Source organism: Alosa pseudoharengus, unplaced genomic scaffold (assembly GCF_046254945.1).
Source record: "Alosa pseudoharengus isolate Yale_2024_CS ecotype anadromous, Long Island Sound unplaced genomic scaffold, YU_APseudo_1.1 YU_APseudo_1.1_scf_17, whole genome shotgun sequence".
Taxonomy (NCBI): domain Eukaryota; kingdom Metazoa; phylum Chordata; class Actinopteri; order Clupeiformes; family Clupeidae; genus Alosa; species Alosa pseudoharengus.
The window spans coordinates 22,621,045-22,648,159 of record NW_027468640.1 but is presented as its reverse complement, the minus strand read 5'-3'; the positions used below and the strand labels follow the sequence as shown (position 1 = coordinate 22,648,159).

Below are 27,115 nucleotides of genomic sequence, written 5' to 3'. Positions count from 1 at the left end.
CATAATAACCAGGGTAAGAGAGGGGAGTGCAGATGTTGAGTATCGGTGTTGTAGGAAGTGTAAATGGCACAGTTATTATTGAGTTTGAAGAAAGATTATGGAAGGGTTCCAGATGTCTTTGAAGGCTGATGTATTGTTCTTCTTTTGAGCTGAGAGTTCTTCTGTAAGGATGTGTTCTGAAATTAGGTTGATCCAATGATTTATGTGACAAGAGTATCTAGATTTCCAGTTTTGAAAGACTATTTTCTTAGGGATAGTTAGAGAGACAAGTACTGGATATTTCCGTTTCTGTGGAACGAGGATAGAAGTGGTGTCTCCTAGAAGACAAAGTGAGGGGGAGAGGGGATTCTACAGTCCAAGATGGTAGAGAGTGTCTTTGTGACTGATGTCCATAGGAGATTGACTGGCTGACAGGTCCAAGTGGCATGCAAATATGTGTCAGTGCTCCCCGACGTGCAGTGAGGGCAGATGTCTGTGTCGACTATTCCCATTTTGAATAGTTTGCTTTGGGTGAAGTGTGTCCTGTGAATGGATTTATATTGTATGAGTTGTAGGTTGGTGTTGGAAGTCATAGCGAATATATTCTTGCAGATATTTGTCCAGAAATCTGGGGTTGGAAGGAGGACCAGGTCATTTTCCCATTTTGCTTTTGGGAATGTTATGGAGGAGGTTGAAGAGGCAATCACTTTGTGGAGTTTAGAAATTGTTTTTTGTGGATGGTCTGCAATTCTTAATAGCTGTTCAATGGTGCTGTTTTTATTGATTTTGGTTTTAAGTACAAGTATAAGTATATATACTTTTTTGAAATTTGGTCTCTGCATTTAACCCAATCGGTGAATTAGTGAAACACAAACAGCACACAGTGAACACACAGTGAGGTGAAGCACACACTAATCCCGGCGCAGTGAGCTGCCTGCTTCAACGGCGGGGAGCAGTGAGGGGTTAAGTGCCTTGCTCAAGGGCACTTCAGCCGCGGCCCACTGGTCGGGGCTCGAACCGGCAACCCTCCGGTTACAAGTCCAGAGTGCTAACCAGTGGGCTACGGCTGCCCACAAATTATTATTTAATTATTGCTTTCAGTTGTTGGTAATGAAGGAATTGGTCTTTTCTGACCCCATATTTCTGGATAATTGTGAAGTGTGAAAAGATAGGAATTGGTTATTTTCAAATTAGGCTACACATTGTGAATGTGGATAATACAGTGATTTTAATGTTAAAAGTTGCAATTGGTGAGTAAACTCTTTTGAGTGATGGATAAACTCTAATAAGAGGTGATGTTCTCTATTTTGAGGTTGACAGATTGTGTTTACTTCCGTTTAGCCTCCACTACAGCCCTAGTTATGATTCTATTTAGAGGTTGCTAGCTTGTGCACTAGATGCACACTTCCTTGATGACAGAGATATCAGTGGTGGTCTGAGGGGTTATGAGGCTCTGATAAACAGATTTGACAACACAGGTGGGACAGCATGACAGCATGCATTAACCAGAACTCGAGACCACAAACAGTGATTCACAAAAAGCCAACATGCATACAGAACAGGCTTCTTTCTCTGAAACAAATTTATTCTAAGAAAAATACTTACAGTAAAGTACCGGTATATACAGTATAAACCTTTTTTAGGTTAAGGAGGAAATTCCACTTTTTCCCAAATATAGTCTAGTTTTCCCAAAGGTCCGTATGGTCACCCTTAGATTTACAAGGATTTAATATGTTCACATCAGTGGATTAGAACTGTGTTTTGGTTCAAACATAATATTCATTCTATTTATGAAAACAGAGCAGCATCCTGTAAATGACAGGGATGGGTAGAGGTGTTGCTAGCTTGTGCACTAGATGCATGGCAGATATCAGTGGTGCTCTGTGGGGTTGAGAGGCTCATGTTAAAAAGGATATGACAACACAGGTCTGCTTTAAAAGAGTCGTGCAGCATGCATTTACCAGGACTGGAGACCGGTAAACTGAAATGGTGACACACAAAAAACCAAAAGACAGCGCAGGCTTCTCTCTCTGAGACAAATTTATTCTGTTTAAGTTGGAAATTCCACTTTTTTAAGTTTTCCCAAAAGTCATTAAGATTACCGTTAGATCTACAAGGATTTAACATATTTACATCAGTAGATTAGATGTGTTTTAGTTATGAAAACGGAGCAGCTTTCCCTAAATGGCACCCAGACAGGAAGACAGACTGGTGTGAAATAATGGTGAAGGATTTTACCATTCCAAAATGTTATACATGTGCAAAAGCATATCAACTCTATCCTATTACATTTTCAGCCCCACAGCACCTGAACCATTTTGGCTGCTGATTTTCGTGGACGGTAAAAGAGAAAAGTTAGATCTAGCACTTTAAAGCTGTCTATAGGTGGCAGACTATTACAATTTGTAGACCTGCCTTTGAGGTACAGAGGCACACAATATCAGTGAGCAAAATTAATATTATGGGGTTGAGCAGGAACGTTTTCATGTGGAATGACCCTAATAGATCAGTTGTTTCTGGTTGGGCCTAGTCTAGGTTTAGGTCTAGATTTATCGCCCTTGCTTGTGAATGAGGGGGTGACATGTCATTTCATTATGACATATACCTAGCAGATATGGTAAGCTCAGTGGATATGATACCCACACTTGCAAGCCCGCCTCCCATTCTGAGCCTCTGAGTTTGCGAGTTAGAGTTCCATTGTGTGGAAGGCTCCAAAGATTTTGCATCATTTGACCTCTAGTGGGCCCTGGTGTCACACAAAGAAAAGTGTATTTTGGTTAATAACTTTTGATATGTTTGCCCAAAAAATATTCTTGGGGCTGATCATATTGGGTATGAGCAACATATCAGCCTGGTTGATGTGACCACCTTATGGAATATTGTCTTTAGAAATTCTTCACAGGACACTTTGGTTCTTCCTGTAGTTCCTTAGACCAAGTGTTACAAAAGTTAACTCTTGGGGGAGCTGTGGCGTAGCACAAATACCACATAAAGGACCCATTGCCCATGATGACCCAGGTTTGAGTCCAGCTTTACGGAATTTCTCGATCCCACACTCTCTCTCTCCCACTCATTGTTGTCTATTCTCCACTGTCCTGTCAAAAAATGTAAGATAGGCCCCAAATACATATATTTTTTAAAAATATATTAAAAAAATATTTTAATTGATTTGTAAAAGTGTGTGTTCTTCGCATCTAATCAAAATCAGTGGCTGTGCCTCAAATAGGAACAATGCTTTATATCTATACCTATACTTGACCCATATGTGTTTGGGAACACTGGTTACCATAGGCACCTTTACCCTTATGTGCTTGGGAACCCTGGTTCCTGTAGGCAATGAATTATGATTAACCAAATTTTGTATGTGGACTCACCAACCCAACAGGCAAAAGTCATTTGACCCTTAAAGGGCCACTGCAATGAACGAAAATATAATTTTAATGTGTTAACTTATAAATTGGTGTTTGATAATACTGTTGAAGGTCCCCAAGTCAAGATATAGCAACTTGTCATGTGAACCTGAAGTACCTGTACTTTATACATTATTGTATGTTTTGCAAATGCACTGAGTGTGATCTCCATGATTTACTAATGCATCTTCTGTAAGTGTGATTATGGACCATTGAAAAAAACAAGTTTGTGTTTCCTGTTTAGGGAGTTAATGCACTATCGTGGCGTCCGTGATGAACTTACCGTACATCAACTGTCATCTTTGGAGCCTGTGCTGATGGCTTTAAATACTATCTTCTAATTGGCTGGAGACAACAATCCTGGAAATGTCATTAGCCATGGATGAGACTGCAGGTGATCTCCCAGTGAGGGATATTGGCCTGAGAGGAGGGGTGATGGCAGTCATGCAAGGTGTGTGTGCGTGTGTTTGTGTGTGTGAGAGAGAGAGAGAAAGAGAGAGATAGAGAGAGTATATATATATGTGTGTGTGTATGTGTGTGTGCACGTCTGAGTGTATATGTATGTATGTGTGTGTGTGTGTGTGTGTGTGTGTGTGTGTGTGTGTGTGTGTGTGTGTGTGTGTGTGAGAGAGAGAGAGTGAGAGAGAGAGAAAGAGAGAAAGAGTGTTAACCAGCATCTCTGTATTCCCCAAAATGATAGATTCCAGTCGAGACATGAGACAGTTGCGGAGGCCTCAGGTTTTTAAGATTAAAGGTAAGAGTGTTCATTTATCCTCAAGCAGTTGATACATGACCAAGGTGCCAATTGATACATGAATTTACTTAACTAAACTCAACTCAACTAAAACTAGATGTACTGCAAAGCGGGACTAAAATAAAGGGCAAATCACGGTAAACACTTTTTTTCCATTTCTTTGTTTTCTTTTTGGGCATTTCCACACAAAACTGTCACGTCCATAACACCAACACAATGACATGGTATTGTATGATGTGAATGATGATTACTTGAAATTTGAGCATTCACCAGGGGCCCAAGGGGTTAGGGGGCCCTGAAGCCCAAGCCTTTGCATGGAATCATTGCCTCAATATCAACAAATCAGGATGTAGGCTATGAATCTGATTGAATTTAGTATTGGCCATCCCCAAAATGCACCAGAATACAGGAAATCACATCAAACAACATCAACATTTCTGGGGGAGGACCCCCAAACCCCCCTCCCACATATGTGATAATTAGTGGGGGGGCCCTTAATACAACTGGACCCAGGGGCCCGAAATTTCATAATCCGTCCATGGCTGGAAGTGGTGTTGGTGGGTGGCTAGTAATTGACATTCTTCCCTCTGGCCAAAAACCAATCCCAATGCCCCATTGCAGTGGCGGAAACACTGTGCTGTAGGAGATGCTGGTCATGTTTATTTATTTATGTTTCTTAGCAGACAGAATATTTGAACCAAAGGTCAAACAAAAAAAACACCAGAGAGGAAGCTCACTCGTGCTTACCAAGAAATTCCACACAGTGCACTGTTAAGAAATAACCAACGTAAGATCATGCTTTGAAGTCTATTATTATTAAACACTCAATGCCATTGCTGAAAATGACTAGATACTGTATGTACATCATTCTTGCTGTTTTTAATAGCCAACAGCATATGGCACACAAAAGAGTAAAGATCACTGAACAATAATTTCATTTCATTTTAATTTCTTCACTTCATGAACACTGACATCTAGTGCTATTGTTGAGTAGGCTACAGTAACAAAGATTGGGATACCAGCCACCCTCTGAAACTAACTAGAGACAACATTGATTATTGTATTTTGGAGGAAAATTGTTAGAGAATATGGATGATCACTATGACTTAACAGTTGTTCGTCCAGTCAAGCAGAAACTGTTGTATGCAATAGGGCTACGTGCTGATACGCTCCCCTATCAGCCTCTTATTGTTCATCAGCCTGATGGCCTGTAGCTGGTGGCTGGGGCGTCCTTAATTATTCTCTTGGCCTGGGCTGTTTGCATGACTCTCCACAGTGCTTTATGGGTGATCAGCGTAGAGCAGGTCCCATGCTGTGCATAGATGCCACCAGCCATGGTGCTCTCTAGCCTGGAAAAATCCAGACTCATTCACAAAGTGAATAGAGTTAGGTGACTCTTGATTGGGAAATGTTTCCAACACTTACATTGTGACCGGCACTAACTATGCCATACGTGCATCCTAACATAGGTGATTTGCTGGTAGTTTCGCTGCTCTGTTCAGTATCTTGTTTTTATTTTATTTTTTATTATTATTTTGTCAAATAGGGTTTTATTGGAGAATCATTAGACATAAAAACATATGACACCCACATGAAACCCATAAGGAGGCCAAAGAAAAGAAAAGACAAGACAATGACAACACTAGACATTTTAATACACTACCCCCCCACCCAAAAGGGTTGTCGGCTAGCACGTCGATGGTAAGAAAGCTCGTAAAGCAGGGAAAGGCATTCTCCATTGGTGCTTTCACATGTTTAAATGTTGTGTCAAGATATCTGATATCAAGATTTCAAAGGGTGTCCAGTCCGTATCAAAGTGGAGCTTTTTGTATCTCAAAGAAAATCTTCTAATTTAATCATTTTAATTCAAGTCAAGTCAAGTCAAGTCAAGTCAGATTTATTTATAAAGCGCATTTAACATGCACATAGTGCAATCCAAAGCGCTCCACAAACAAGACACATAACAACAAGACAAAAGATGCCGGATGGAGTGGCGTAGTCACCAGCGTACCCATGACATCAAGACAAGACAAATACATTTAATTGTTAATATGTTTGTTATGTCTCTGTCTGTCATAATGTTATCATATTTTTCAATATTGTTATCATCATTGTGTGACATTGTGTGTTTTATGAGTGCTTTGGTTTGCACTCTGTCAATATAAAAATGCGCTATATAAAAAAACTTGACTTGTCTTGACTAGTGGCTAACAGTGGAGCATGACCGCATTTGAATAGGACAAAATTTCTATTCCAAAAACATTATTCTGTAATCAACAAAGAATACGTGCTAATGGTTTTATTTAAACATCAGTCATTTTTGTGGGTTTTTCAGGGTTACATTTTACCTCACCTGTTTTGAAATCTTTTTTTTTTTTTTTTTTTTTTTTTTTAAAGAAAAGTTCTCTCCAGCCTCATCCTGTCTCTGCCACTATCTCTCCCTCTTATCTTCAGCTTCAGATCGTCAGCGGATTTTTTCTGTACCACGGGAACAGCTGGAGGACCAATGTTTGCGACTGCAAGAGGAAAATACTCTCTTGAAGCAACACACTCGGGCACAAGAATTGAAGCTGCGCAGGTAGCCTTTATCACACCTGCCATGCATATATTAAATATACATATATTTGCTTTTAGCAAGTTATGTGTTTGCTTGTTTGTTATGTGTTTATTTATATTTTTTTATATTATTGTTATGTGTTTATATATTTTTTATATTATTGTTCTGTGTTTATTATTATATATTTTTTATATTATTAATTTTCCATTTTTTTCTGTCAGGCTTTCTACCCAGCTGCTCCGTCTGAGGGAGGGCAGGCCAGGTACTGCTGTGGGAAGGGACAGAGAGACGGAGGATGCCATCCAGGAGCTGGAGGCCCGTGTGGCCACTCTGGAGAGCCAGAAGACTTTACTACAGAACAAACTCAGCATGGCCAGGCAGCATATACTGGATATGGGAGGCCGTGGCCCCTCTCGTTTGCATAAAGGTATGGAACTAAGAACATATTAAGAGAGTGCAGTCATATGTTTGCCCATTCGATGTCTCGATGTGCCTTACTCTTTTACAGAAAATATTTTGTTTTTATAAAATTCAGATCTCTCGAAACTAGAATTTTAAAGATACTAATGAGACAGGAAGGTATTTTAAATAACACATGATTTAATGGGTTTTTGCCTCTCACTTTTATTTTTACAGGGGGTTTGATTGGTGAGGGAGAAGTTCTGCATCCAGGGCAGACATCTTATCGAAACAAACTTACCCTTCTGGAGGAAAGCAGAGGAGACACTGAGAGACTGTAGGTCCAATTATAAACAAATGACCAAACAAGATGGGCGTCACTGTGGTAGTCTTAATGTCAATTAGTAATCATGCTTCAAATGCCTAAGAATGTGTCCTCAGAACAACAGTATGATTCTATATTTAACCTCTTACACTGTACCATACTATAGTGCACCTCCATGGAGGGTAGCCAGACGTGAAATTAAACTTAAGAGAGTTTTTGCAGTCACAGATTAAATATTTGCAAAGATTGTGGCATTTGAGGGATAGCTGGTGGCAGTAACTGGTACCAGTAGAAAACTTACCATATCTTCATTGTTTTATCATGATGTAAACTTTAATATCTGCTGGCCTCAAGCCCCCCCCCCTACAAGCACTGAGGTTTGGCTTAAGTTATAATGGAGGCTTTTTCCTTAATTTAAAACTTTTCATGAACTCATCATTTTTGGATCAAAGATCAAAGAATTGCATATGCATGTTTTGGAAATGATATTCTACTCTATTCTTTTTCAATTTCCACAGCAAATCTAACATGCTTGAAACTCAGCAGGCGAGAGCTAGTAAGATGGAACAGGCACCACAGCCTCTTAAAGACACTGAAGAAAGTATGAAAGAAATTAAGAAACAACAAGCAGATGGACACAGGTAAAATAAACAAAACATTTATTCTCATGTGAATTTAGTTCATGAATATAATTGAATACAGACTCATTTTGATCAATGACCTTTTGCGTACCTTCCTTAGGCTGACCATCAGGGAAAACGTAGACTTTATTCGCCTCCAGAAACAGCTATCGGACAAAAGTGCTGCGCTCCTGTTGATACAGGAGAAATTCAACATGCTGCAAGAGGTGGGACAGACACTGAAAAACTGTGGAAACAAATAAAGAGAAATGGCTTTTCTGACCTATAGCCACAACTGATACCAGCTGGGCTGCCAGCAATCAGTGGCCTTTTACCATTTCATCTATATGCTTTGGAGGAAGTTTGTTGTTGTGAGAATTGACACGGTCATAAGGGAGAGGTATAATTATTGGGTTGGTGCCTCAAAACTAGCAGGGTATACCTGAGCCTGATATGCCAGGTGAGGACTGCTCACCACATGTCCTCTGTAGCCCTGAAAGACTGATGACTCAGGCTATAGCTTTCTTCTTTCACCTGAAATAAAGCCACTCCTGAGCTGTACGTATTTGGCAGTGGCTGAGGGGTTTCCTAGCTTAGGTTGGTGCTTTGCAGGCCTGAAAGTGAAATTATCAACACGTTCCACCTCGGGGCCTTTAATCCAAAGAGCGCTACAGAGGCGGGGCTTTCTTCCTGGAATCCAGGATTATCTAGTTGCTCTTCTCTGAATCAAAGGCACGACTGTTTTCCTTCCCATAAACAAGTGTGCAATCAACCAGCTGTCACCATTCATCAACTAAGACATAAATCATTGTAGCCCATAAAAGGTGTCGTTTTATGAATACTTTACTTTTAAGTGAAACACCTATCAGTTAAACTTTAAAGCAGTACCCTGACAAAAAAGATAAACTGTTACTTTGCTATGCCTTTGAAAAGCCCTATTTGTGTTCCCTGATGTCCTCTGTTATGTGTCAACAGACATATGAGGGCCATTTACGAGAGGTAAGTGAAATTCATCAGAAACATCCACATCTATCCATGTGTTATCATTCTAAGTGGTAGAAAGATCCCTCTTCTAATGATTATTATTAGTACTGATAATCCTCTTTGAAAGAAAAAAAACTATATGGGCTAACACCTGACCTGACAGTAAGACCTTCAGTGCAGAAATTATATTTCTGAAAATCTGCACAAATAAGATTACTAATAGTACTCATTTAGATTACACTTTACTTGACAGAATCGACATAAGAGTAACATGACACTGTCATGCACATGTCATAAAGAAGTCATAAACGTTTATGACATAACGCTTCTGTCATTCGGTTTTTGTCATAACAAGTTAGGGTTAGGATTACGGTTAGGGTTAGGGTTAGAGTTACAGTAAGGTTAGGGTTAGGATTAGGGTTAGAGGTTAGGATAAGGATTAGGGTTTGGGTTAGGGTTCATGTGTCATGACAGTGTCATGTGTTCATGACAGTGTTATGCCACTCTTATATTGATACTGTCAAGTAAAGTGTTACCCTAATTTATATAGAGAATATTTATTCTGATATTTGTTTTTCAAAGTCCTTTCCATTGGGATACCTTGTGTGAAAGTTGTACTACATAGATTCAAATTTACCATAACTTTGCAACTTGTCAAAATCAACGAATCAGCATGATCAGTCATAGATAATCTTTCCTTGATAAGGATTTCCCTTCATGCCTATGTTTTCAATACAATTTAAGTACAGTATTGATTTGTAAACTAATAGGAACATTTCTGTAAACATTCTATTTGCTCAGTCTTGAAGATGTTTCCCTAAGAATAATGTTATGGATTAGGGTGAAAAGGCTCTTCGAGAAAGTCAGGAGACACTCTTGGAAAAGGTGGAGGAGCTGAATATCCAACTAAAAGAAGAGACACAGAGAAGGCTGACTTTGGAGAATCAGCTGGCCAACGCCAGCATGTCATTACAAAGCCAGGAGGAGGTACTGCACCTTCAAGCACTGTTATGTACCAACCTTTCCTTCTTTGAATTTATTTGTTTTTATGTCTGTTTTATTTAAAGCTAATTGAGTCATTTGAGTTTCAGTCTATCCCTAATCCTTGAATTGTATTCTATCCCTAATTATTTCTAGCTCAAGGAACGTGTTTCGTATCTGGAGGAAGAGCGCAATATCTTGAAACAATCTTACAACACACTAGTGGAAAGGTGATAATGAGGACTTCTGATTTATGAGCCAAAAATGCACAAATGAAGCATTATTATAACGAGTGTTCTTGCCTGTCTTCTATGAGACTTTTGCTGGCTACTCTTAAAGCCTGCCTCAAGCCTGCTTGTGTTTGAGTTATTTCATTTGAGACGTGTCTGGTCATGATTTTCGTGGAATCCATGGAATATGAAGAATATTTCTTCAGTAGGCTACTAGGAAAATGGGGGACTCTTACATTATACAGATGGATATGACCATACCTGTCAACATGTAGCTTTCAAAAACGGGAGATTTATTTATTTATTTTTTTTGGGGGGGGGGGGGCTGCAATCAGTGTTTGTACCGGATCAGTGTTTGCATATTTAACATGTTTCATACACGTGTTTCAACACTGCATTTCGGCCGTTGCTTTTACCTTACCGAAAGCCTATGCATGCCATAATGCAGTGTTTTTCAACCACTGTGCCGGGGCACACTAGTGTGCCGTGAGAGATCATCAGGTGAAAATTACCCAAATGTCACTCACTATTCCAGAAAAGCAACTGTTGCATCAAAGAATTTATAACCATGTGCTCTCATTGATTGTATGATTGCACTATTTGTGGTATGCAGGCATTGTACAACGGGGGCCCCATATCCAGTATTCACAGAATCATCACATATCCAGTTCATAACAACAATTAAATTAGATATAGTCACCTACAAATGAAACAGAGGGCGCTTGTTTTATTGAGCAGGCCTTGCATAGAAGCCATAATAAGGCCATATCTGTGTATTATTTGAAATTTTAGGCTATGGTATGTTTATTTTTTCTTCACACAGGATGTTAGTGTGCCGTGGGACATTTTAAGTGTCAAAAGTGTGCCGTGGCACAAAAAAGGTTGAAAAACACTGCCATAATGTATCCACCAGCCTGCCTGCCTGCAGCCTACTTCCAAAACTCCAAAGCTGCTTACTGTCAGATTCGGTTCCGAGGACACAAGTTGCCAATTGTGTATCAACAACACTCAATAACAGTTTATGTGATGTGTTAATCACTTAAATTGCCAATAATTTGACAACAGCTACATGTAGTTCTGGAGTAGGCTATTCAACTAGCCCGCTTGCTTGCGAGACTCAGGCTGCGCAGTCGTCGCCTTGTTTTGGGTTGCCAGGTTTTAGCCTATGACAAAACGGTTGGAATTGAAAGTAAGTGATCGTGTATGTGTAGGGTGTAGTTCATACACTATCTGGCAACCTGAGAGATGTCAGACTAACAGAAAAAATGAATGGATCAATAATTTTAAAATGAAGTTTGATGGCCATGCAAATTACGGGAGTTTTCCGGGAGAATTAAATAACAAAACGGGAGGGTGCTGGGAGATGACATTGAAATAGGCCTACGGGAGAACCCGGGGAAAACGGGAGTGTTGACAGGTATGGATATGACTCAGTATTAATCTACAAGAATACAGTATATCTGTCAGAGGAACCAAACCAGTACTTTTACTTTAAAACTTCAACTGGCCAAGAGTTTACTGCTATACTTATTTAGTATTTTTTCACACAGGACTTTAATTGTAGAGAATTATTGTTGTATTGGTAGGCTACTTTTCTGTAGCTTAAATTGGACGTTGCTGTATTTGTACTTTTACTTAATGGATATGAATACTTCCCCCAGCTCTTACATCCATTCTGTTGTTTTTTAGTACTCTTTCAACACAAGGCCAGAAGGAGAGGTCACTGGAAAAAGAAAGCACAACAGAAAAGGTTGGGCTGGTGGTCTGGAAACAGGACACACAGGGGCTGGATGAGACGTTTTCTGCTGACACTCAAGACAAAGACATGCTAAGAGAAGAGAAGGAGAAGATGAGATTGGAAATCAGAAAGCTGGACGAAGAGAGGAAACACGAAAGGGGTAAGAATTGACAAGCTGAGTCTACCAGCGTTGCATGAATTAGCTGTGGACTCAGGGGCCATTCAGATGTCTGGGTCTGGGTCTTGATACTGAATTGTTCATGAAACTGCAATTGTTTTTGTAAGGGATTACTCATTTGTCATTTCAAACCTGCATCTCATGAAAGAAAAAAATTACTTTATAATTGAAGGTTTAGTTTAGCAAAAGGTACAAATTGATCATTTAGCAGATGGTTTTATCCAAAGCGAGGTACAGAGACATGGTGTGGTCGGATATCTGACCTGGGTTGCATTCATACAAGGCAGTGATGCTACTAACTGCACCACCGGGATCATGATGACTAGTTTGCAATTGTCCACACATCAATGCATGCAGTAACAAGTGTTTATAGTAATGATGTGAAGGACAAATGGACAGATACAATGCCCTCAATCCTTTATTGAGGGTACCAACAATGAATGCATGTATCAAGAATGTAGTCTTAAATTAGTTTTTATTTACTTTTACGGATACAAATGGATGGTTTAGTGTTATAACACTCTTACATACGGTTCCTTTAAGGAAGATCAGGAATGACTCGGCGATGTCCCTTGTGTTCTGTCCACATGTAGTTCTGGTGGAAGCGCTGCGGGAGAAACACAGCCGATTAGAGAATGAAATTCTGATGCACAGAAAAGAGGTGACAATACTGCAAGAGAGACTGGACTCTGTGACTCATGTAAGATGTTATAAAGTGCCTATGACAAAGGCTTTTATGCATTAGCATAGCATGTGTGTATTGTAAATTGTCAATTGATCTCTTTCTCATATATAGGTGTTTGACATGAGTGTTGAAGACCTGAGTGAAATTTTACTCCAAATCAAGGTTAGTTTGTCAAACAAAAAAACAATTCTCTAGGCATTTTAGCAGGGCAGTTAAACACACAAATTGATAATTTTGTGGTTAAAGCATCACACTTGGTAGAAAAACTCACAAAGGGGTTTAGCTGACCCTTTTATCCAAAGCGGAAACAATCAGTACAAGGTACAGTGCGGCTAGGACATGTTAGTGCTGCAATAAGTATTACTTGCATAAAAAAGGATGACAGTTCAAGCAAAGTAAAGTCAAGGGAAGGTGTCTAATGATAAGTGCTAGATTCAGCATGCACAGTTGTTTGTAGTGCAGAGGAGGTATTCTCAGAACAGTTGGGTCTTCAGGAGGTTTTTGAAGACAGAGAGGGATGCCCCTGTTCTTGTAGGAACTGGTCGGAGCTGGTAGTGCGTTCCACCAACAGGGAACTACAAATGAGAAATGTTTGGATTGCCATGAGTGTAAGAGCGGCAGAGCCAGGCAGTGTTCATTGGAGAGCATTCAAATAAGTGGGTGCAGAACTGGAGACCAGGCAAGCGCATTATCCATTTAAATGTAATGCAGGCAGCTACAGCCAGTGGAGCTTGATGAGCAGTGGGGTGTGCTCTTTTGGGTTGATTGAAGACCAGGCACGCCGCCACGTTCTGGATCAACTGAAAGAGTTTCACATGCAGGCTGGGTGGCCTTTCAGGAGGGCGTTACTGTAGTCAAGTTGCAAGAAGACCATGGCCTGTATCAGAAGTTGGGTAGCATACTGAGTCAAGTACAGCTTGGTTTTTCTTATGTTGTACAGGGCAGGGCAACTGATGCAACGTGATCATGTTGTACATGTCTTATGTTGTACATGGCAGGGCAACTGATGCAACGTGATCAGAGAAGGTTAGCTGGTCATCAATCATAACTCATTCTCACTACCTTGACTACAACAATGGATTGTAATAGTCCACATTTGTCGATGGGAAAATCTCCTTTTCCTATATTAAAACACCCCTTACAAAATTGAACTATAGTACTTATATTATATTATAGTAATTTTGGGACCTACTATTAAGTATTATAGTACTTTGGGACATCCTATAGAAGTAATGCTGTACTATAGAGTACACTAGAGAGTAAGGATATTATAGAGGTATTACAGATCATCATAGAGGTATTATACACTACCAGAACTACTAAATCTTACAGTGTTACTGTAGTAATTTGTCTGGTGAGTGTTATAATGTGGTATAGCTCATGTTCCCACCATCAACTGCCCTAAATTCATTAGAACTACTAGGCATGACTCCAGTGGTGGGAAACCACAAGTTGTGCCTGAGGAGTTTATACCTTTTGATGAGGTTGGAATGGTCCAATAAAGAGTGAAGAAGAACAAGTGCCTACAACTCCAATCCTTCACAGAAAAAAATGACAGAGCTGTCAGAGAACCATTTTATAATTACCAGTAATAAGCCAAAATCATATGTGTTTTGTTTTTACAATATCTGTGCCTGAGGTTCCTAATTCATGACATGAGTGTTCAAGTCCAGTGCAGAACTGAACAAGAGAATCATAAGGCTATGTATCTTGAAGTTCCTGTATTTGACAAACTGATGTGCCTAAATATCTTCACCCTCAAGTGTAATGCTAATGAGGAAATTGTTATTTAGACGAGGTGAACTTCACCCCATTGTGGAATGTAGAAGCGGATGCTACAAAGAAGGACACACTTGACACAAGTTGAAACATATGATACCTTACTCCATGCCCATTGGTATTGTAGCATATGCCTCCTTCCTCCATACCAAGCCCAATGGCTGATACATTTGTCCTCTAGCAGTAAGGTAGATTATTAACCAGAGTGGTAATTGAACCACCTGAACTATATTCTCTAAAAGCCTACACCCTCTATGTGAGTAACATGAGTTGAAACATGTCTCAACTTCCTCCATATCATACTCAATACATAGTCATAATGTATAGATGAACCAAGTATATGGCTGATGTATTTTGGCCTGTAACATTAATTAGAAATGAACAGCCTAATTACATATTTTCTAAAAGCCTACACCCTCTAGGAGAATTAACACGAGTGGAAGCATGCCCCACCTCCCTCCATACCATTTCACATTCTTAGTAAAAGTTTTCCTTTTCCAACCCCCCACACCCGCCACTGTGCGCTATGTATTACTTTTCATTTTTCCATAGGCCATCACATGTGTTTGATGTTTGATAAATTCCCCAGTAAGGCCCAATATATACAGCCTTGGTGGGGAGCATAGCACTCCTTTCCACAACAATTAATCTCATATTAACCAAATACAGAGCTGGGGCACAGGATTGTTCATGTGCAGTAGAGTTAGAGAGAGAGAACAAAAGACCCTGGGAACATAGGACCCTTTACCATGTAGTGGAGTGGTGATAGCGTAGTGGTGGTTAAGGAGCTGGGCTAGCATGCAGTTGCCTGAAAAAGTTGTGGGTTCAATTCCCCAATGGGTTCCACCGTTGTGACCTTAAGCAAGGCACTTATCCCCAAGTTGCTCCTGGGATAATGTAGTCCCTTGTAATAGAATTGAAATATGTAAGTCACTTGAAAGTGAAAAAGTGAAAGGATGAAAAGTGTCTGCAAAATGAATACATGTAAATGTAGCATTATGTGCCTTACTGTATATGTCTGAGGCATATAGGATGCAGGGATGGCCGCATTTATATGCTATTGCAGATCTGGGGCCTCTTAGTATTAGTCAGGGTTTGGGGGTAAACAAGGTCACTTCAGGTTTCACCCTTGATTTTCAGTAATATGAAGCTGGTTCTCTTTTACCGAGGCAAATCTCTGTGTGTAGTTATACTGAACTCTTAACCCACTCTGGAACAGGCTATGTTAGAGATAAGGGATCATAATGTAAAAAGCACAGCCCAATGACCAATCAATTCTCTTGGAAAATAGTGTTACATTCTTTGGACCACAAGTACAGGGATAGTGGGCGGAGTGTGCGTGTGTGTGTGTGTGTGTGTGTGTGTGTGTGTGTGTGTGTGTGTGTATGTGTGTGTGTGTGTTGGGGGGGGTATCTTAGGAAGACAGGAAGCATTTTAGTGAGACGCTGATATGAATATAAATCCATTAAAATACATCTAGGAAACCCATTATTTTTATGCCCAGCTTTCCTTTTTGATTTTGGCTGTCTGTTTTAGCCAGATTTTGATTCTTCATGTTTTTAGTATTACCATTGGTTTCTCTGTAGTGGCTTTATTTATTTATTGCTTTTATTCTTCCTTCCAACTTGCTGAAGCCCCTTGGCGCCTTCTCGCCACTTTCAAAACCACTGCTCTAGACTAGACCTGTCCATCTGCTGCCAACAAAGTCCAACATCAACTCTTTTATGTGAACATGCTCTTAACCAGCTGGGGGAATCCTGGGTTGACTTAAAGGTGTAGGTTTTTGAACATTCTAACATAAGATTCCATTCCGCAACAATTAAAGGTTCTAATATTCTATGTTGAATTCAATGAACCCAGATATTCTTTAGAATGTTCATTTCCCAACATTCCTGTCACACCGGTGTGACGGTACTCCTTTAAGGGTTAACAAGTTTATAACCACCTCTGTGCCGAAGCTTATGGTTTTATCCAACCAGCTAATGAAAATATACTGTAACCTGGGCATGATGAACTTGCTTCATCAGCATAGTCCCCAATGGCTCAGTTTTTGTTTTGTATTTTTCTTAGGCCTTCAGGCTTCAACAGGAGAGCCAAGAGGGGACACACATATTGGGCTCGAAGGGAAAAGGGGTAGACCAGTCTCGTGATATGGCCAGTCTACATGCGTCTTATGCTGAGACAGTGTTTGAACTGCATAAGACTAGAGATCTGCTTTTGGTACAACACAGGATCAGTAATGATCTACAGGTTTGTACATCAATGCACACACAATAACTCACACTCTACGTCTATTTACACTCTGAGGATGTTAATAATCCCTAAGTGCTTCTCTCTCTCTGTTAGCTGACTCTAGCTTTCGTTTACCTTTGCAGACTGAACTAAACATGGTCATTCACAAAGCTGATACTGAGAAACAACAGCTTCAGAAAAAAGTGGCAGAGAAAGAGAGAATGCTGAAAAACAGAATGAGACAGATAATCACATTACAGGGTAAGTGTTGTTGCACGTTGGACGTGATGCACAAACAGTGGAACAGTTTTTTTTTTTTTTTACAGTATTACCATATGTCACTGTGTTCCAGAATCATTCAAGTTTATCAAGTTTATTCTTAGTACCAACTCACTTTGTTTAGTTTTATTTATGTTTCAGCTCAGCTCAGAGAACTGGCATACAGTCCTAAATTCTACAAACGTTCCACACCAACAGAGTACATGTGGCTAGAAAAAGATCAAGAGAATGTGTTTCCAGTCGAGGAAGATAATGCAGTCTTTCAGTTGCGAAGAGGGGAGTCACTACTTGAGGTTCATCTTCGGGGGGCCACCTTCACCCCCCTTGGTCTACGACTCATGGGACAGACACAGTCAAAGGAACGTAAAGTACTCACAGAGGTGACAACCTTCTGCACATATGCTTTGTTGGATTTTGAGACACATTCAACACCACTGGTCACTGGAGTCCAGCCCAACTACGGCTTCACTTCTCGTTACGCCTTGTCCCCCTCGGACTTAGCGAGACTTGCAGCATTGGGGGGCATTGTCATGACAGATCTTCACCAGAAGCTTGGTGGGGTGCGTTTTGTCACCTGCGGTCGAGCACAGATTTCCTTGTTGGATGCAATGGAACACAGAGGGGAGCAACTGAGTGGTACAACAAACATTACAGGTCAGTATATATTGTTTTGTTTCTGTGTAGAAATTAAAGCCTGACCGGTACAGGAGTTTTAAGGTTGATAGATTAGATTTGTGTTTTAGATTCATTTAGATTAATTTGGATTAGATTCACTTGCACATAGCAGCATCCAACCAAAACAACAAGTCCGAAGTTTATCTGGGACCATGCAAATATGTATGCTGCTTGAGTGACATATTACATGTACATGCTCCTCAAATACACTTAAGTGCAATTTAAAGGTGCTATATATAAGAATGACCACTAGGGTTTAAAATGGGCATTGCAGTCCAAAATCAATACATTTGAAAGCATTAAGTAGGCTAATCTGGCAATCCAAAAGACGAAATGCTAATGCCTGTGTGATTGTTAAATTGGCTGAAAGTGGCGCAGCAGGCCAAAACACAAACTCAAAACATAAATAGTATTTGCAGGATTGAATTGTGAATATCCTGGCTGTACCATTGTTGTTAGTGAAGCCAGTATTTGAAAACATGAAAGCATGCTTCTTTAATCTCTGACGGCATATTATGGTCATTTTATGATTACAATAAATGTCTTACATATAGCACCTTCAATTCAGTGTTTAATGTAGTGTTTGATAATCATTTATGACGCACACTGTGGAATAGGGAAGGATGGGGCAATCCTTGGGGTGTTGGAGTTCTGGGTGCGACTTTACCCCCCCACTGGAACAAGGAAGGCTGGGCTGGAGAGAGCTGCTGCCAGACAGCTGGAGGAACTAACAGGACCCAGAATGACTCAGCAGCCACAGGACTGGAGAGAACACGTCCATGAGGTGATACAATTACCTAATTTACGGAGCCCGAGAGCTTTCGTTGCCAAATGTTTTGCATATTAAGAGAACCCGCGCTCATTTTACTATTTGTGTGCTCACTTTACTAAATTGTGCACTCGTTTTACTAAATTGACCTCTCACTTTACTAAATTGTGTACTCGTTTTACTAAATTGACGTCTCATTTTACTAGATTGTGTACTCGTTTTACTAAATTGACGTCTCATTTTACTAGATTGTGTACTCGTTTTACTAAATTGACGTCTCATTTTACTAGATTGTGCGCACAATTTAGCATATTGTGTGCTCGTTTTACAACCTAGTGTGCTATTTTTTTTATTAGTGCAATCATTTTACTAAATCGTGTGCTCATTTTACAAAAATGAAAATGAAAGTACAATTTAGTAAAATGAACACACATTTTAATAAAACGAGCGTACCTTATCTTGATATACACAAAAAATATCTTGCAACAGCACATACTACTCATTAAAAGTGTAATTACGGAGCAATTTGAACCCAGGGTCTTTTTCACTAAATCGAACACCCCCTCAAAAGCTGGATTACGTTGATCGAAGGAGTTCCGAGTTTGACCGGCTTTAGCACTTACAGCCCAGATGGCTAACAGTGCAAGTACAAAGAGCCAATCACTAAACAAATCCAAACCGCCATCTTTTAACCATTAGTAATGCTCAAAATAGCACCACAGCAGTAGTATGAATAGGGTCCATACACATAAAACAAAGCATCAAGAACTTAGTAAGTGTCCCGCGAGACTCCTTTACAAGACTTACCTACCGTCTTCGGTCACCCATACATTTTCAAATTTTCCTGCTTGAACTGAACTCCGATGTATTCGGTAATCGACTTGTACGGACTTTCCCCACACTGTAGCGTACAGATTAACGAACAGTCTTTTTAATAAACTCCCAGTACACTTACTAAGTTGTTGATGCTTCATTACTCCGGAATTACACTTTAAACAATAGCATAGCTGTCAACATTGAGCATTGAAAATAAGAGAGAAATACAGAAACATTTCAACATTCATCTTCCTGTTGCTATCCCTCTGCTACAGTGTTGGGGAAGTTACTTTTAAAAAGTAGTGTTTGTTCGTTACTCGTTACTTCTCAAGAAAGTAACCCGTTACTTTACTTAGTTACCCTCTATGGAAAGTAACTTTTTACGTTACTCGTTAGTTTTACGTTACTTTTATGTTGCTCGACTTTGGGCAGAACCCTATCTGTTCCTAAATGTGTAGGCCTACATAAAGTTGTACTATGGAGAACATAACAGGTATTTCTTTTGGGCTCTTTATTATAATACATGCCACAAACAGAGCACTTGACAAGAAAACATTGGGCTTATAGGCTTCAACACCACCACTAAAGCCCTATGAAACAATATCAAATAACATAGCCTCGATACATCTTGGGCATATAGGTGAACAAAATATATGAGGGCTTATTTTATAGCCTTATACTCTTTCATTAAACAGGCGCTCCTCCGAAATTGGTGCAATGCTAGTGCAAATCGTATCAATAGGCTGGCAGTTGAGTTAACGGCAGTGGACAAAATCAGGGCACAGTGTAGGCTACAACTAACACTCACATTCCTCCCCTTAGTTTCAACGAGTAATGTGAATACCTCCATCCCTCAGAAGTTAGCGTTGGCTGCGTCTCGCTTGCTATGATTGCTCTTCATTGCCACCAGCCTCTGTCACGTACCGTGTGGAGCTATGATTGCACTTCATGCTACCAGCCTCTGTCACGTAGGCTGCCGTGTGGAGCTTGTGCCTATTGCGCAAGCGCGCAGCTGAGAAAGCAGCGTCGGTTTCAAATCTGTCCCTGGGAAAGTAACGTTGGGCCGATATGAAAAAGGAACTACGTTACGTTACAACGTTACAAATTTTCAACGTTACAAATTTTCAGTAGTAGCACGTTACACTACTTTTTACTCGAAAAAGTAGTTACGTTACTGTAACTCGTTACTTTGTAACGCGTTACACACAACACTGCTCTGCTAACAGCAAAGGTTCAGACTACAAATCTGCTGCACTAACTAAACAAGGTGTGGAGCTTACAGATTGGCAAAGGGAGGGGGTGGCAACAGGACAACAGTACAGAGACTGACAGGTCCAGTGGTAGGGCTTATGTTAGAATATGAGAGTATTAAAAACTGCAATATTTTACAATAGAGGAAAAAATTATACATTATATATAATTATTAGGACAAATACTATTTAAGTAAACATAAAATAAATGTGAATTTTACACAAATATTTTTTAATGTGTACAGTATGTTTATATTTGTGTGTGTGTGTGGAATGTGTGGAATGTATGTATGTAACTTGTTCCACTTTTTAGTCACAGGAGCTGGGGAAACATGACACAGGAACATCAAATGAACTGGAGGTTGTGCTAGATCGCTGTACTGGTCTCAGAGCACGCTGGCCGGAGCAACCTCCTGATGCTTACTTAACCTACCAGCTGTATGACCTGCCTCCTCATTCCTCTCCTGTCATACACTGCACTTCAGATCCTGTGTTTGAGGACGTGTCAAATTATCAAATGACTGTAACCTCAGATGTGTGTGAGTACCTGTGTTGCAGCAAACTGTGGGTTTACCTGTACGATGACCATGAGGATCAGATGCCACCTGCGTACCTGGCCAAGACATCCATCTCGCTGCAGGCCCTGGCAACTGGTAGACCAATTAAAGGTTTGTAGTGCCAATACTGTGGTAGTGAGTGAGTGGTGGTTATATTTGGACAGATATTTTTTGTAAAATCGATACTTTTGGTGACTTACACACACAATAAACTCACTCAACCACATGGTTACATGCTCACCTACACTTAAAGGTTTGCCTATTTTTGATAGAACTTTGGATCAACTTTGACTGTGATGTGTATGTGTCCTCCAAAGCTAATGATACACAAGGCACCTTTCTGAGCAATGTTGCTGGGCAGTGTTCCTCAGTATTGTCGTGGTTTGGGGATTCTCTACATGGATGTGCGTACCATAGCATTCATTACTGCAAGCGCACCTGCACCTATTGTTCTGGCACGTTCTGGCACGTTTCCTTTAATATTGGACAACTTATTTTTCTTTTGAACTTTACTCATAAATAGGCAAATTAATCATTCTGATACATTCCCTTTGATATTGGGCAACTTATTTTTCATGAGAACTTTACTCATCAATAGGCAAATTAACATGATCATTCATTCTGAAAACATGTTCTGTGGTTGCCCTGCAACATGCTCAACAAGTTGCCCCCAGTTGCCTAAAGAAAAACAATGGCTCTCTCAATTGGTTTGGTGGTTAGTTTGTACCGCTTTACAAGTTCAGTTGTGACTTTTTGAGTACATCTCTGATACATTATTTAGGCTATGAGATGTAACAGGCAGGTCAGCATAGTTTATCTGTTGACAGTTTACAGATTTAGAGTATGGCATGTCTCATAGGCAGAGAAAAGCTGTCGCTCTCAAACTGTGTCAACTTAATTAGAGCCAGTGTACTGATGAAGGAATAGATTACGGTAAATAGACAGATGGTTTGACAAGTGATTTCATGCTGCCTTTAAAGAGTATTTTTAATATTTTCAAAATACAAAAATACAGTATTGTAACAATCTGCAAGGTTGTCTCAAAATGGTCTTTATTGGTTACGCACCAAAAACACACGAACGTCATAAACAGGCAACACAAGGGAGGTCAATTAAACAAGCACGATACACAAACAGGGTAGTCACATACAATACACGGGGTAAACACATGAGGTACAACACAAAGAAAGACCATACCAGCTAACACATACACGACAAGGCAAACGCCACTACTCATACTACAACCAACATCAACATTATACACACACACGCACAGCATTATGGGAGTACAGTCATACAGCTAGGCTCAGATCATTACAGTATTTTATTTTGATACATGATGGCATGGCTACTGCTTTTTGTAGTTTATTTTGATACACTTAAAATTAGGGTATTTTATATTTTATTTTAAAATACATTTTGATGTATTTTTGCCCTTCCTTGTCTGTGATCATATTTTAATTTCTAGTAAAGCGCAGGTAAGCCAGGGGGCGCTGTGGCACAACTGGGAACAGACGTTAAGCAAAAAGTTATTGTGTGCCCCCACCCCACCACACACATATACACAGATAAACCTTCTCCCCCACACACCCCAATAGCCTGCCACACATATGCATACCTCAAACGTCACCATGATTGTGCATCCTCAGGTTGTAGTCACGAGTCCACATACTACGTTTGGTATCAATACGAGAAAGTGTTGATAATTATAGCGCCCCTAGTGGTCAAAGGACACTAAATATATTGAGCGTCTTCAGGATGTGGTCCCGAGTCCATGTACCAAGTTTGGTGTCGATAAGAGAAAGTGTTGCAAATTATAGCCTCAGGATGTGGTCCTAAGTCCATGAACCAAGTTTGGTTTTGATATGTGAAAGCATTGGCGAGATATAAACTCATTTCCTGTGATTATAGCGCCACCATAGTGGTCAAAAGTCACCAGATATATTGAGCCTCTTCTTTATTGGATCCTGACCCCATGTACCAACTTTGGTTTCTATATGTCAAAGTCTTGGTGAATTATGAAGCCACTTCCTGTTTGGCGGCTTTGCTTTGACGGGCGACTGGTTTTGAATATGGCTCCAAAATGCAATGCGTATGTGAGGCATGGTCTGATGATCATCTGTGTCAAGTTTCGTGAAAATTGGACAAACATTATAATTATAATTACAAATTACAGGGCCACCTATAGGTCAAAAGTCATCACATTTATTGAGCCTCCTCCTTATTGGGTCCTGACCCAATGTACCGACTTTGGTTTTGATACGTGAAAGCCTTGCTGAGATATCGCATTGGCGAGTTTATATCTCGCCAATGCGTTTATGAGGCATGGTCTGACGATGATCTGCGTCAAGATTCGTGAAAATCTGACAAGCTTTGTGACCTTTTAGGTGTTTTTGATTAAATCCAATATGGCAGCCGGATCAATTACGTTGACATCAAATATTCACATCTCTCGGCCTTAGTACCTCCCACAGTATTAACAGACACCACTATTAAGTTTTAATTCCAAACACATCACCCGTTACAGGCCAAAATGTAATTTTGCTAATTATAGCGCCACCTATGGGTCAAAAGGCATCACATTTATTGAGCCTCCTCCTTATTGGGTCATGACCCCATGTACCGCGTTTGGTTTTGATACGTGAAAGCTTTGCGGAGATTTCACTTCACTTCCTGTTTGGCGGCTTCGGTTTTGAATATGGCTCCAAAAACGCAATGCGTTTGTGAGTCATGATCTGACGATCATCTGCGTCAAGTTTCGTGAAAATTGGACAAACTTTGTGACCTGTGAAAACTGTGAAAAGTGTTTTTGATGAAATCCAATACGGCGGAAGGTCCAACATGGCGGATATTGACGTCATGGGGTGCGTTGAGTTCGGCCTCATCCAAGGATTCCAAATATACCTCAATGTGTACGGTTGAAATGTTAATCGCATAGATGTAATGCAAAATTTGACACATTGGTGGCGCTAGAGCACTTGACATGAAACTTAGTGAAATTAATCATATTACTGTACCGAATCAATGTGCCAAATTTCCCAACTTTTTACTGTATGGTTCAATGGCAAATGAGCATTTCGTTATAATAATAAGAAAACGTAGAATCACTATGGGTTGCCTCGCAGATTAGCTGCTTGGCCCCCAATAATAATAGCATTGCCTGTTGTGCATTAAATATATGGGAGTCAATGTCAGCAGTGTTGCGGACATTATATATTTTTTCACAACTGGGAACAGAGCCTGTACCATTCGGGTCCAAGTGCCCATGAGGACCTGGGTTGTAGACAGTTTCGAGTCATTTCCCGATCCCATCCCACCCCATCTCTCTCCCACTCGCTTCCTGACCGTCTCTTCACTGTCCTATCAGATTAAAGGCAAAAATGCCCAACAAAAATATACTTTAGAAGAAAAGGAGCAGGTAGGCCAAAGAAATGTTGGCATGTTTTGGAAGACAAAGCAACACTACAGAAAGAACACAAAGCAAACAGAAGGAACTCTACTACACTTCGATCCACTAAATAGCTGAACTTCAGCAATAAATTTCAAAGTTCAGTTATAGTTCAGAGTCCATTAGTTGGCCTGTCCAGCAGTTTTGCCATAGTATTAAACGCAACATATGAAAACACATTGTAGTAGGTAAAGTATACTGTAAGTAGGAAGAGTAGGTAAAAATAGGTAAAATATAAATACTTAAGTAAGGAAAATATGTTTAACTTATTCCTTTTCTGTCTTGCTTTGTATGTCATACATGCAGCTACTGATCAGATCACATTGTTTTCTATTGGCACAAAGGCACAAAACATGTAAGGACAGGTAGAGATGGTAATCTAAAGGGTAGGTATGTATGAGGGACCCTGTGAATGTTAAGAAAATTGGGTGCAGTTCACTTGAATGAAAAAGAGGGGAGATAAGGAAATGGATTGAGCAGGAAAATGCAGATGATCACTTGATAGGAACCGGAATTAAGGGCATGAGCTTTGCAAACAATTTATGGTGTCTCATATTTCTGGTGCAAGATGAAACCTGATGGACGATGGTTGTAAATTTATCTTGCCACAGTTCAGTTACCTGTTTCATAGAGGGTATAGGGCGTAATTTAGAGTGTTTGGCTAAATGGCAGAAAAGATTTACGGGTTTCATGAAGTAATTAAAAATGTTGCCTATCTGTGTGTATTTTGCAAGTGGAGACAGATACTGGTGTACAGCAGGATTAGTGTCAGATTGGAGCATTTTATTTTTGTCAGACACAGCCTCTAAAAATTGGAATAAACACATTCTGACTTCAAATAAAAAAAAACATCCACTGCTCATATTAACATTATACTAATATGAACTATTAAACCCATGACAATCACACTGCACAGATACCCAAAAAAATTGTTTCACAGCAGATGGACAAATATTTGTCAGGATCTACTGAATATAGAAAGCACTGACTATTTGAATAGTTCTGCTATTTCAATTTCTACACGACCACAAAGACAGACTGGGGATGTGGTCAGGCAGTATGGGTATGGGTGGCCAGTGTGCCCAGAGAGTAATCAAGCTAGGAGGCCAGGGCAACAGCAACAGTGTTTTTACTTTGATGTAAATGTTTGTGCTTGTAGGAGATTACACACTAAGGGACTCAGCCGGAGATACCAGGGGGATCGTTCGAGTGTCACTGAGATGGAAGTATCCATTCCAGCCAGTGAAAGCAATGCAATATCACAGAGAGAGGGATCAGCCAGAGAGGGAAATGCCAAAAATCAAGAAGAGGGAATTGGTTGACAAAGGACGAGATGCAACAGTGAGGCCAATTGCAAAACCCCGGTTGAAGGTAATTGTGTTTATCTCATAAAGCCGACTCGTTATTATGATAAAAGCATTTGTTGTTGTATTTATAATGTTTGCTATGTTGATCCTGCTCATACATTGTATATAAGTGCTGCATGGACTAGTTTACTAATCTAATCATCACTGTGCCAGTGGGTTCTTTCCAACAGCGTAATCATAATATAGCCTACTTTGAGGCGGACATGTCCCCCCCCCCATATAAAAACATAAATTGTTATTGTTATACTACATTAGCCTGTCACTCACCACTGTCCAAAATAGTCACTTGCCGCTGTAGCCTAATCACAAATTGTTAAAGGGGAATTCCGTCAATTTTTCACACAGATCTCCGTTTCTCGAGATCAATTAAAAAAAATCCTCCATAGAAATGCATGGGGTTAGTTCGTAAAGCCAAAATGGCAGTTGTCTACACATATCCTGCACCTTCCGCGGCCAAAAGTCGACATGTGAATACATCGTACCAATCATGTGGCGTGTTGACATATGGATGGGATAACGCCCTGCATGTCTGTTTTTAAGTTCTAATAATAACATTTATAGTCTTTCTGCGCTGGAACTGTAATTGTACAGACAAATAATATATTGCTAAAAATACCAAACAAGGCCTTAATTGCATGAAGACAGAACAAACATTTTTTTAGTGAAAACAAGTCATTCTGCAAAATACTGCACTAAAGTACAGGACCTAAGATTAGTCAATATGTCTTGATTTGCCATACATAGATTAGAAATGACTAGTTTTCCATTCCTGAGCATCATACAAGAAACCTTTTTATTGATAATATTTCTAATGTTTACACTTTGGTGCATTCAGAGTAGCAGAGAGAAAGAGAGAGAGAGAGCGCACATGATGATGTCAATTGGGCAGCAATAGTGGGTGGCATGATTGAGTGAGGAAAGGAGCAAAGAGGAAATAAGGACCAGTAGTCTAAGGTGCAGTTGTTTTTGGCTTTAATACTGTTTATACCCCCACGTCCCATGCCAGTACATGATTTCATACAGGCAGGGCGTGGCATATGGATGGGGTAATGCCGGCTAACAATAACATTTATAGTCTTTCTGCACTGGAAAAGAGGAAATAA

General features: G+C 40.0%; 1 protein-coding gene across 2 annotated transcripts in view; it reads left to right on the top strand.

The window, feature by feature from the left end:
* The first annotated feature begins 3,658 nt into the window (after positions 1 to 3,658).
* rpgrip1 (RPGR interacting protein 1) overlaps positions 3,659 to 27,115 on the top strand; it is a 29,233-nt gene continuing 5,776 nt past the window's right edge. The window contains exons 1-19 of one of the 2 annotated variants that reach the window (XM_076288965.1): positions 3,659 to 3,840; positions 4,090 to 4,143; positions 6,598 to 6,721; positions 6,922 to 7,127; positions 7,337 to 7,436; positions 7,943 to 8,065; positions 8,166 to 8,271; positions 9,020 to 9,043; positions 9,869 to 10,015; positions 10,166 to 10,239; positions 11,929 to 12,137; positions 12,749 to 12,855; positions 12,952 to 13,002; positions 16,690 to 16,869; positions 16,995 to 17,112; positions 17,329 to 17,784; positions 18,423 to 18,589; positions 20,954 to 21,308; positions 25,805 to 26,016. In XM_076288965.1, the coding sequence (XP_076145080.1) occupies positions 3,756 to 3,840; positions 4,090 to 4,143; positions 6,598 to 6,721; positions 6,922 to 7,127; positions 7,337 to 7,436; positions 7,943 to 8,065; positions 8,166 to 8,271; positions 9,020 to 9,043; positions 9,869 to 10,015; positions 10,166 to 10,239; positions 11,929 to 12,137; positions 12,749 to 12,855; positions 12,952 to 13,002; positions 16,690 to 16,869; positions 16,995 to 17,112; positions 17,329 to 17,784; positions 18,423 to 18,589; positions 20,954 to 21,308; positions 25,805 to 26,016 (2,898 nt within the window). In that variant the 5' untranslated portion in view covers positions 3,659 to 3,755. Of the gene's footprint in view, positions 3,841 to 4,089; positions 4,144 to 6,597; positions 6,722 to 6,921; positions 7,128 to 7,336; positions 7,437 to 7,942; positions 8,066 to 8,165; positions 8,272 to 9,019; positions 9,044 to 9,868; positions 10,016 to 10,165; positions 10,240 to 11,928; positions 12,138 to 12,748; positions 12,856 to 12,951; positions 13,003 to 16,689; positions 16,870 to 16,994; positions 17,113 to 17,271; positions 17,785 to 18,422; positions 18,590 to 20,953; positions 21,309 to 25,804; positions 26,017 to 27,115 lie in introns of both variants that reach the window. The other variant, XM_076288964.1, reaches the window with a different exon arrangement.